Source organism: Microchirus variegatus (assembly GCF_963457635.1).
Source record: "Microchirus variegatus genome assembly, chromosome: 5".
NCBI classification, from domain to species: Eukaryota; Metazoa; Chordata; class Actinopteri; order Pleuronectiformes; family Soleidae; genus Microchirus; species Microchirus variegatus.
In genome coordinates this window covers 34725660-34738074 of record NC_139806.1, presented here as the reverse complement: position 1 = coordinate 34738074, position 12415 = coordinate 34725660, and the positions used below count along the sequence as shown (strand labels likewise).

Here is a 12415-nt window from a genome sequence, read left to right as displayed (position 1 = left end):
ATGGTAAATAAATGGATTTGACACAACAAAAACATAAAAATATACGTTAAAACAAATGACTGTTGTTAAACTAGTGCTTTATAAATAAAGTGGATTGGATTGGACTCGAGGGCAAACACTTGAGACTTGCAAAACAATGACTTCTTCCTCCCGCCTCTGGGATTATGTGATACAATAATCATATTGAAGACACCTCCTCTTCCATCTGTGCAGGCAAGTTCTACAACATCGGCGATCAGACGGGTCATGGCGAGGACCATTGTCAGTTTGTAGACTCCTTCCTGGATGGACGGACTGGCACCCAGATGTTTGCTGACCAGCTACCAAGCAAGCTAGGTATTGTTATGATTGAATATCATGCAATTTTGATGGTTGCCATTGTTTCTAGACACAAACATTTTAGATCGTGACTCAACTTAGAACAAGCTCCCTTATGTATTGGAAATGTCAACTTTTATTTTTTTTTATTTTTTGTTTTTTTGGACAACATAGTATAGTATGTCGTTTTATTTTTATTTATTTTTTTGGACGACATAGTATAGTATGTCGTTTTGTTTTGTGTTTTTTTCGGACGACATAGTATAGTATGTCGTTTTATTTATTTATTTATTTTTGTACAACATAGTATAGTATGTGTTTTTTTTTGTTTTTGTTTTTTTTGGACAACATAGTATAGTATGTCGTTTTATTTATTTTATTTTTTTGGACGACATAGTATAGTATGGCGGTTTCTTTTGTTTTGTTTTTTTTTGGACGACATAGTATAGTATGTGTTTTTTTTTGTTTTTTTTGGACGACATAGTATAGTATGTCGTTTTATTTATTTATTTTTTTTGGACGACAAAGTATAGTATGTGTTTTTTTTGTTTTTGTTTTTTTTGGACGACATAGTATAGTATGTCGTATTTTTTGTTTGTTTTTTTTGGACCACATAGTATAGTATGTCGTATTTTTTTGTTTGTTTTTTGGGACGACATAGTATAGTATGTCGTTTTATTTTTTTATTTTTTTGGACGACATAGTATAGTATGTCTTTTTTTTTGTTTGTTTTTTTGGACGACATAGTATAGTATGTCGGTTTATTTATTTATTTTTTTTGGACGACAAAATATAGTATGTGTTTTTTTTTGTTTTTGTTTTTTTTGGACGACATAGTATAGTATGTCGTATTTTTTTTTGTTTTTTGGGACGACATAGTATAGTATGTCGTATTTTTTTGTTTGTTTTTTTTGGACGACATAGTATAGTATGTCGTTTTTTTTTGTTTGTTTTGTTGGACGACAGTATAGTATGTCGTTTTATTTATTTATTTTTTTTGGACGACATAGTATAGTATGTGTTTTTTTTGTTTTTGCTTTTTTTGGACGACATAGTATAGTATGTCGTTTTATTTATTTTTTATTTTTTGGACGACATAGTATAGTATGTCGTTTTTTTGTTGTTTTTTTTGGACGACAGTATAGTATGTCATTTTATTTATTTTTTATTTTTTGGACGACATAGTATAGTATGTCGTTTTTTTTTGTTTTTTTGGACGACAGTATAGTATGTCGTTTTATTTATTTTTTATTTTTTGGACGACAGTATAGTATGTCGTTTTTTTGTTGTTTTTTTTGGACGACAGTATAGCATGTCGTTTTATTTATTTATTTTTTTTGGACGACAAAGTATAGTATGTGTTTTTTTTTGTTTTTTTTTGTGGACGACAGGATAGTATGTCATATTTTTTTGTTTGTTTTTTTGGACGACATAGTATAGTATGTGTTTTTTTTTGTTTTTGTTTTTTTTGGACGACATAGTATAGTATGTGTTTTTTTTTGTCTGTTTTTTTGGACGACATAGTATAGTATGTCGTATTTTTTTGTTTGTTTTTTTGGACGACACAGTATAGTATGTGTTTTTTTTTGTTTTTGTTTTTTTTGGGCGACATAGTATAGTATGTCGTTTTTTTTGTTTGTTTTTCGGACGACATAGTATAGTATGTGTTTTTTTTTGTCTGTTTTTTTGGACGACATAGTATAGTATGTCGTATTTTTTTGTTTGTTTTTTTGGACAACATAGTATAGTATGTGTTTTTTTTGTTTTTGTTTTTTTTGGGCGACATAGTATAGTATGTCGTTTTTTTTGTTTGTTTTTTGGACGACAGTATAGTATGTAGATTTTTTGTTTTTTTGGACGAGAGTATAGTATGTCGTTTTATTTATTTTTTATTTTTTGGACGACATAGTATAGTATGTCGTTTTTTTTTGTTTTTTTTGGACGACAGTATAGTATGTGTTTTATTTATTTATTTATTTTGGACGACAAAGTATAGTATGTGTTTTTGTTTTTTTGGACGACATAGTATAGTATGTCGTTTTTTTTTGTTTTTTTTGGACGACAGTATAGTATGTCGTTTTATTTATTTATTTATTTTGGACGACAAAGTATAGTCTGTGTTTTTGTTTTTTTGGACGACATAGTATAGTATGTCTTTTTTTTTGTCTGTTTTTTTTGGACGACATAGTATAGTATGTGTTTTTTTTGTTTGTTTTTTTTGGACGACATAGTATAGTATGTGTTTTTTTTTGTCTGTTTTTTTTGGACGACATAGTATAGTATGTCATATTTTTTGTTTGTTTTTTTTGGACGACATAGTATAGTATGTCGTATTTTTTTGTTTGTTTTTTTGGACGACATAATATAGTAGGTCGTTTTTTTTTGTTTGTTTTGTTGGACGACAGTATAGTATGTTGGTTTTTTTGTTTGTTTTTTTTGGACGACATAGTATAGTAGGTCGTTTTTTTTTGTTTGTTTTGTTGGACGACATAGTATAGTATGTTGGTTTTTTTGTTTGTTTTTTTTGGACGACATAATATAGTAGGTCGTTTTTTTTTGTTTGTTTTGTTGGACGACATAGTATAGTATGTCGTATTTTTTTGTTTGTTTTGTTGGACGACATAGTATAGTATGTCGTATTTTTTTGTTTGTTTTTTTGGACGACATAATATAGTAGGTCGTTTTTTTTTGTTTGTTTTGTTGGACGACAGTATAGTATGTTGGTTTTTTTGTTTGTTTTTTTTGGACGACATAGTATAGTAGGTCGTTTTTTTTTGTTTGTTTTGTTGGACGACATAGTATAGTATGTCGTATTTTTTTGTTTGTTTTGTTGGACGACATAGTATAGTATGTTGGTTTTTTTGTTTGTTTTTTTTGGACGACATAATATAGTAGGTCGTTTTTTTTTGTTTGTTTTGTTGGACGACATAGTATAGTATGTCGTATTTTTTTGTTTGTTTTGTTGGACGACATAGTATAGTATGTCGTATTTTTTTGTTTGTTTTTTTGGACGACATAATATAGTAGGTCGTTTTTTTTTGTTTGTTTTGTTGGACGACATAGTATAGTATGTTGGTTTTTTTGTTTGTTTTTTTTGGACGACATAGTATAGTATGTCGTATTTTTTTGTTTGTTTTGTTGGACGACATAGTATAGTATGTCGTTTTATTTATTTATTTATTTTTGGACGACATAGTATAGTATGTCGTTTTATTTATTTATTTATTTTTGGACGACATAGTATAGTATGTCGTTTTTTTTTGTTTGTTTTGTTGGACGACATAGTATAGTATGTCGTTTTATTTATTTATTTATTTTTGGACGACATAGTATAGTATGTCGTATTTTTTTGTTTGTTTTTTTGGACGACATAATATAGTAGGTCGTTTTTTTTTGTTTGTTTTGTTGGACGACATAGTATAGTATGTTGGTTTTTTTGTTTGTTTTTTTTGGACGACATAGTATAGTATGTCGTATTTTTTTGTTTGTTTTGTTGGACGACATAGTATAGTATGTCGTTTTATTTATTTATTTATTTTTGGACGACATAGTATAGTATGTGTTTTTTTTGTTTGTTTTTTTTGGACGACATAGTATAGTATGTCGTATTTTTTTGTTTGTTTTGTTGGACGACATAGTATAGTATGTCGTTTTATTTATTTATTTATTTTTGGACGACAAAGTATAGTATGTGTTTTTTTTGTTTTTGTTTTTTTTGGACGACATAGTATAGTATGTCGTATTTTTTGTTTGTTTTTTTTGGACCACATAGTATAGTATGTCGTATTTTTTTGTTTGTTTTTTGGGACGACATAGTATAGTATGTCGTTTTATTTTTTTATTTTTTTGGACGACATAGTATAGTATGTCTTTTTTTTTGTTTGTTTTTTTGGACGACATAGTATAGTATGTCGGTTTATTTATTTATTTTTTTTGGACGACAAAATATAGTATGTGTTTTTTTTTGTTTTTGTTTTTTTTGGACGACATAGTATAGTATGTCGTATTTTTTTTTGTTTTTTGGGACGACATAGTATAGTATGTCGTATTTTTTTGTTTGTTTTTTTTGGACGACATAGTATAGTATGTCGTTTTTTTTTGTTTGTTTTGTTGGACGACAGTATAGTATGTCGTTTTATTTATTTATTTTTTTTGGACGACATAGTATAGTATGTGTTTTTTTTGTTTTTGCTTTTTTTGGACGACATAGTATAGTATGTCGTTTTATTTATTTTTTATTTTTTGGACGACATAGTATAGTATGTCGTTTTTTTGTTGTTTTTTTTGGACGACAGTATAGTATGTCATTTTATTTATTTTTTATTTTTTGGACGACATAGTATAGTATGTCGTTTTTTTTTGTTTTTTTGGACGACAGTATAGTATGTCGTTTTATTTATTTTTTATTTTTTGGACGACAGTATAGTATGTCGTTTTTTTGTTGTTTTTTTTGGACGACAGTATAGCATGTCGTTTTATTTATTTATTTTTTTTGGACGACAAAGTATAGTATGTGTTTTTTTTTGTTTTTTTTTGTGGACGACAGGATAGTATGTCATATTTTTTTGTTTGTTTTTTTGGACGACATAGTATAGTATGTGTTTTTTTTTGTTTTTGTTTTTTTTGGACGACATAGTATAGTATGTGTTTTTTTTTGTCTGTTTTTTTGGACGACATAGTATAGTATGTCGTATTTTTTTGTTTGTTTTTTTGGACGACACAGTATAGTATGTGTTTTTTTTTGTTTTTGTTTTTTTTGGGCGACATAGTATAGTATGTCGTTTTTTTTGTTTGTTTTTCGGACGACATAGTATAGTATGTGTTTTTTTTTGTCTGTTTTTTTGGACGACATAGTATAGTATGTCGTATTTTTTTGTTTGTTTTTTTGGACAACATAGTATAGTATGTGTTTTTTTTGTTTTTGTTTTTTTTGGGCGACATAGTATAGTATGTCGTTTTTTTTGTTTGTTTTTTGGACGACAGTATAGTATGTAGATTTTTTGTTTTTTTGGACGAGAGTATAGTATGTCGTTTTATTTATTTTTTATTTTTTGGACGACATAGTATAGTATGTCGTTTTTTTTTGTTTTTTTTGGACGACAGTATAGTATGTGTTTTATTTATTTATTTATTTTGGACGACAAAGTATAGTATGTGTTTTTGTTTTTTTGGACGACATAGTATAGTATGTCGTTTTTTTTTGTTTTTTTTGGACGACAGTATAGTATGTCGTTTTATTTATTTATTTATTTTGGACGACAAAGTATAGTCTGTGTTTTTGTTTTTTTGGACGACATAGTATAGTATGTCTTTTTTTTTGTCTGTTTTTTTTGGACGACATAGTATAGTATGTGTTTTTTTTGTTTGTTTTTTTTGGACGACATAGTATAGTATGTGTTTTTTTTTGTCTGTTTTTTTTGGACGACATAGTATAGTATGTCATATTTTTTGTTTGTTTTTTTTGGACGACATAGTATAGTATGTCGTATTTTTTTGTTTGTTTTTTTGGACGACATAATATAGTAGGTCGTTTTTTTTTGTTTGTTTTGTTGGACGACAGTATAGTATGTTGGTTTTTTTGTTTGTTTTTTTTGGACGACATAGTATAGTAGGTCGTTTTTTTTTGTTTGTTTTGTTGGACGACATAGTATAGTATGTTGGTTTTTTTGTTTGTTTTTTTTGGACGACATAATATAGTAGGTCGTTTTTTTTTGTTTGTTTTGTTGGACGACATAGTATAGTATGTGTTTTTTTTGTTTGTTTTTTTTGGACGACATAGTATAGTATGTGTTTTTTTTTGTCTGTTTTTTTTGGACGACATAGTATAGTATGTCATATTTTTTGTTTGTTTTTTTTGGACGACATAGTATAGTATGTCGTATTTTTTTGTTTGTTTTGTTGGACGACATAGTATAGTATGTCGTATTTTTTTGTTTGTTTTTTTGGACGACATAATATAGTAGGTCGTTTTTTTTTGTTTGTTTTGTTGGACGACAGTATAGTATGTTGGTTTTTTTGTTTGTTTTTTTTGGACGACATAGTATAGTAGGTCGTTTTTTTTTGTTTGTTTTGTTGGACGACATAGTATAGTATGTCGTATTTTTTTGTTTGTTTTGTTGGACGACATAGTATAGTATGTTGGTTTTTTTGTTTGTTTTTTTTGGACGACATAATATAGTAGGTCGTTTTTTTTTGTTTGTTTTGTTGGACGACATAGTATAGTATGTCGTATTTTTTTGTTTGTTTTGTTGGACGACATAGTATAGTATGTCGTATTTTTTTGTTTGTTTTTTTGGACGACATAATATAGTAGGTCGTTTTTTTTTGTTTGTTTTGTTGGACGACATAGTATAGTATGTTGGTTTTTTTGTTTGTTTTTTTTGGACGACATAGTATAGTATGTCGTATTTTTTTGTTTGTTTTGTTGGACGACATAGTATAGTATGTCGTTTTATTTATTTATTTATTTTTGGACGACATAGTATAGTATGTCGTTTTATTTATTTATTTATTTTTGGACGACATAGTATAGTATGTCGTTTTTTTTTGTTTGTTTTGTTGGACGACATAGTATAGTATGTCGTTTTATTTATTTATTTATTTTTGGACGACATAGTATAGTATGTCGTATTTTTTTGTTTGTTTTTTTGGACGACATAATATAGTAGGTCGTTTTTTTTTGTTTGTTTTGTTGGACGACATAGTATAGTATGTTGGTTTTTTTGTTTGTTTTTTTTGGACGACATAGTATAGTATGTCGTATTTTTTTGTTTGTTTTGTTGGACGACATAGTATAGTATGTCGTTTTATTTATTTATTTATTTTTGGACGACATAGTATAGTATGTCGTTTTATTTATTTATTTATTTTTGGACGACATAGTATAGTATGTCGGTTTTTTTTGTTTGTTTTTTTGTACGACATAGTATAGTATGTCGTTTTATTTTTTTAATTTTTCTTGGACGACAGTATAGTATGTGTTTTTTTTTGTTTTTGTTTTGTTTGGACAACATAGTATAGTATGTCGTTTTTTTGTTTTTTTTGGACGACATAGTATAGTATGTCGTTTTTTTTTGTTTTTGTTTTTTTTGGACGACATAGTATAGTATGTCGTTTTTTCTTTTCTTTTTTTGGACGACAGTATATTATGTCGTTTTTTTTGTTTGTTTTGTTGGACGACATAGTATAGTATGTCGTTTTACTTTTTTATTTTTTTTGGACGACATAGTATAGTATGTTGTTTTTTTTTGTTTTTTTTGGGACGACAGTATATTATGTCGTTTTTTTTGTTTGTGTTTTTGGACGACATAGTATAGTATGTCGTTTTATTTTTTTTTTTTTGGGCGACATAGTATAGTATGTCGTTTCATTTTTTTTATTTTTCTTGGACGACATAGTATAGTATGTCGTTTTTTTTGTTTGTTTTTTTCGACGACATAGTATAGTATGTCGTTTTATTTTTTTTATTTTTTTTCGACGACATAGTATAGTATGTCGTTTTATTTATTTTATTTTTTTCGACGACATAGTATAGTATGTTGTTTTATTTTTTTTATTTTTTTCGACGACATAGTATAGTATGTCTTTTTTTTGTTTGTTTTTTGGACAACATAGTATAGTATGTCATTTTATTTATCTATTTATTTTTGGACGACATAGTATAGTATGTGTTTTTTTTGTTTTTGTTTTTTTGGACGACATAGTACAGTATGTCCTTTTTTTTTCTTTTTTTTTTTTTTTCAATATCTTTTTATTCCTCAAAAGAAAATGATTCGGATAACATATGAAGATACTAATCCTCGGTCTTACAGTTCACAATTTTCTTTTTGGGTATTAAAAAAAAAAAGAAGAGAAAGAAATTATAATAATAATAATAACAATAATAATATTATTATTAATAAACAATAAAAAAATAATAAATAAATTAAAAAAAATAAACTTTAAAGACCTGGACACATCTGTTGTGTGCTGCATATTCTCTGTTCTCTACAAACATGAAAGTAGAAGCGGAAAATATTTTAATATACCGCAACTTTCTGAATGTAATACTTTTTTAAACTAGTGCCAGGATGGAACTAAGAATAATAATTTATATCATAATCTGGCAAATAGATTAGTCCTTAAAGGCCCATAAAGCATAAGACAGAGCGGATGAAAGATGATTTTCAAACCTGAAAATGTTGATGCCCTCAAATGTTCTCATACATATACATTTGTAGAGAAGAGAAAGAAATATTCACCTTTAAGAGGCTGAAACTCGATCTATGACCGATCCACCGTCACCTGAATTAGTAGATCCCAAAAACTAGTTGCTGACTTATCTAGCTGTTTCACCAATTAGTCGTTGCAACCCTAACCACATGCCCATGTGTGAAGCGATATTTTAATTTCGTATTTTATTCTTGATTCTCCAACTATCGCAAATTCTAAATTATTCTCTCTGTTTGTGTGTCGTTGAACCAGGATACTTCAGAGCAATGAGACAAGAACCCGTCCACTTTGGAGAGATCGGAGGAAAGTCACACGTTACCTACGTGGGCTGGTACGAGTGTGGCACACCCATACCTGGGAGGTGGTAAGATCTCACACAGCTGGTCAGCAGAATGACCTCCTCGCTGTTGAGGAAGAAGAAGAAGAAGAAGAAGAAGAAGAAGAAGAAGAAGAAGAAGACGTCCGTCTGTGTGTGTGTGGAGGAAGGTGGTCTTCTTTTATCATGTTACCATGGACATTGTCTGTTTGAAATCAGCCTCCTCTCCCAGGAACCTGAACCTTTTATAGGACTATTACACAAAACTCAATCGAGTGCTTTTGTAACATCGGTCTTAATTTTTCTCTATTTATCGAAAAAATGCGTCACGACGCACAAGACAAAAACAACGCGGCCAAAAAATGTTGAACATACAGTAATCACAGGAAAAAAAAAAAATTATAATTGGGAAGCTGGCTCCCAATGTGTAATAATGTGTATGATATTATTTATCAGTGGTTTCGTTATTGAATGTTTTTGTGTTGCTTGGGCTTTTGAGACGAGAAAGTAAAAAATTGTCGCTCGTAGTTGCATGTCAGTGAGCACACACTCAAGTAAGTTGTATACGGAAAAAGGTGCCGATCATACTTCCATTGTGCACTTGGTCTATGGAAACACAGTAGAGCTTAAACGATTAATCGACGAATCGATTATAAATCGATTACTAAATTAATCGTCAACTATTTTGATAATCGATAATCGGTTTGAAGCTTTTTTTCATGATTAAAACAAGATTCCTGATTGTTTTAAGCTTCTTAAATGTGAATATTTTCTTCAGAAATCATTAAAACTGAATAATTTTGGTTTGTGGACAAAACAAGACTTTAGAGAACATCGTCATTTCCAGCTTTGACAAACACTGATAAACGTTTTTTTTTTAATTTTCTGACATTTTATGAACTAAACCATTGGTTCTCAAAGTGCGGCCCGGGGGCCAATGGCGGCCCGCAGAAACATTTCTGGCGGCCCCGCAATGAATTACAGTTGATAGTTTTAATCCAGGAGCTACTAAGCTTGTTAAATGTTTATTGGACATTACTGGATACAGACCAATAAGTGTAAACTGTACAACTGTATTAACTATGTCATCAAATTTTGGATGACATACTGACACAGTATAGTATGACTTTTTTGTCAAATTTTGGCATTTACATTTTTTCCCAAAAAATTGTCACATTTTGGACGACATAGTATAGTATGCCGTTTTTGTAAAATTTTGGACCGAAATTTTTTTTGAAAAAACTTGGACAATTTTGAACACCATAGTATAGTACGACGTTTTTGTCAAATTTTGGAAAAAAATTAAAAATAATATTTTTTTTTTCACATTTTGGACGACATAGTTATAGTATGCCGTTTTTGTAAAATTTTGGAACGAAATTTCTTTTGAAAAAAATTGTACATTTTTGAACAACATAGTATAGTATGACGTTTTTGTCAAATTTTGGAACAAAATTAAAAAGAAAAAAAAATTGTCACATTTTGGACGACATAGTATAGTATGACGTTTTTGTAAAATGTTGGACTGAAATTTTTTTTGAATTTTTTTTTACAATTTTGAACACCATAGTATAGTATGACGTTTTTGTCAAATTTTGGAACAAAATTAAAAAGAAAAAAAAATTGTCACATTTTGGACGACATAGTATAGTATGCCGTTTTTGTAAAATTTTGGACCGAAATTTTTTTTGAAAAAAACTTGGACAATTTTGAACACCATAGTATAGTACGACGTTTTTGTCAAATTTTGGAAAAAAATTAAAAATAATATTTTTTTTTTTCACATTTTGGACGACATAGTTATAGTATGCCGTTTTTGTAAAATTTTGGAACGAAATTTCTTTTGAAAAAAATTGTACATTTTTGAACAACATAGTATAGTATGACGTTTTTGTCAAATTTTGGAACAAAATTAAAAAGAAAAAAAAATTGTCACATTTTGGACGACATAGTATAGTATGCCGTTTTTGTAAAATTTTGGACCGAAATTTTTTTTGAAAAAACTTGGACAATTTTGAACACCATAGTATAGTACGACGTTTTTGTCAAATTTTGGAAAAAAATTAAAAATAAATTTTTTTTTTTTCACATTTTGGACGACATAGTTATAGTATGCCGTTTTTGTAAAATTTTGGAACGAAATTTCTTTTGAAAAAAATTGTACATTTTTGAACAACATAGTATAGTATGACGTTTTTGTCAAATTTTGGAACAAAATTAAAAAGAAAAAAAAATTGTCACATTTTGGACGACATAGTATAGTATGACGTTTTTGTAAAATGTTGGACTGAAATTTTTTTTGAATTTTTTTTTACAATTTTGAACACCATAGTATAGTATGACGTTTTTGTCAAATTTTGGAACAAAATTAAAAAGAAAAAAAAATTGTCACATTTTGGACGACATAGTATAGTATGCCGTTTTTGTAAAATTTTGGACCGAAATTTTTTTTGAAAAAACTTTTACAATTTTGAACACCATAGTATAGTACGACGTTTTTGTCAAATTTTGGAAAAAAAATAAAAATAAAATTTTTTTTTTCACATTTTGGACGACATAGTTATAGTATGCCGTTTTTGTAAAATTTTGGAACGAAATTTATTTTGAAATTTTTTTTACATTTTTGAACAACATAGTATAGTATGACGTTTTTGTCAAATTTTGGAACAAAATTAAAAAGAAAATGAAATTGTCACATTTTAGACGACATAGTATAGTATGCCGTTTTTGTAAAATTTTGGACCGAATTTTTTTTTGAAAAAAATTGTACAATTTTGAACAACATAGTATAGTACGACGTTTTTGTCAAATTTTGGAACAAAATTAAAAAGAAAAAAAAATTGTCACGTTTTGGACGACATAGTATAGTATGGTCCAAAATTTTGTAAAACTTTGGACCGAATTTTTTTTGGAATTTTTTTTTACAATTTTGAACAACATAGTATAGTATGACGTTTTTGTCAAATTTTGGAACAAAATTAAAAAAAAAAAAAAATTGTCACATTTTGGACGACAGTATAGTATGTATTTTTGGAAAATTTTGGACCGAATTTTTTTTGGAAAAAAATTGTCAAATTTGGGACGCCATAGTATTGTCCAACGTTTTTGTCAAATTTTGGACCAACATTTTTTTCCCCAAATTTTTTTACAATTTTGAGCAACATAGTATAGTATGACGTTTTTGTCAAATTTTGGAAAAAAAAAAAAAAAAAAAAGAAATTGTCACATTTTGGACAACGTAGTATAGTATGTCGGTTTTGTCAAATTTTGGACGCCATAGTTAAATGGGATTTCGATCTGTTTTTTTCCCTTTGGCGGCCCTCAGTCCAATGTTGGGTTCCTAAATTGGCCCTCAGGTATCAAAACTTTGAGAACCCCTGAACTAAACGATTCATCGAGAAAATAATCGACAGATTAATCGATTACCAAAATAATCGTTAGTTGCAGCTCTAGAACACAGACATGCAGAATTGACCTTCTGCTGGCCCTACGGGTTTATTAGCAGTCGCAGTTTGCACAGTATTCAACATTTCATATATGTATATGATGTGAAATATAGAATGTATACCA

The 12415-nt window shown here is 28.4% G+C and overlaps 1 protein-coding gene across 1 annotated transcript in view; it reads left to right on the top strand.

Annotated features, from left to right (window-relative positions):
• The window catches only part of abi3bpa (ABI family, member 3 (NESH) binding protein a), a gene marked incomplete at its 5' end in the record, with an annotated part of 52806 nt that extends 41103 nt beyond the window's left edge, over window positions 1-11703 (top strand). The window contains 2 exons of the mRNA XM_083889448.1: window positions 214-336; window positions 8782-11703. Coding sequence (XP_083745574.1) covers window positions 214-336; window positions 8782-8897 — 239 coding nt within the window. The 3' untranslated portion in view covers window positions 8898-11703. The remainder of the gene's footprint in view (window positions 1-213; window positions 337-8781) is intronic.
• Window positions 11704-12415: the final 712 nt, after the last annotated feature.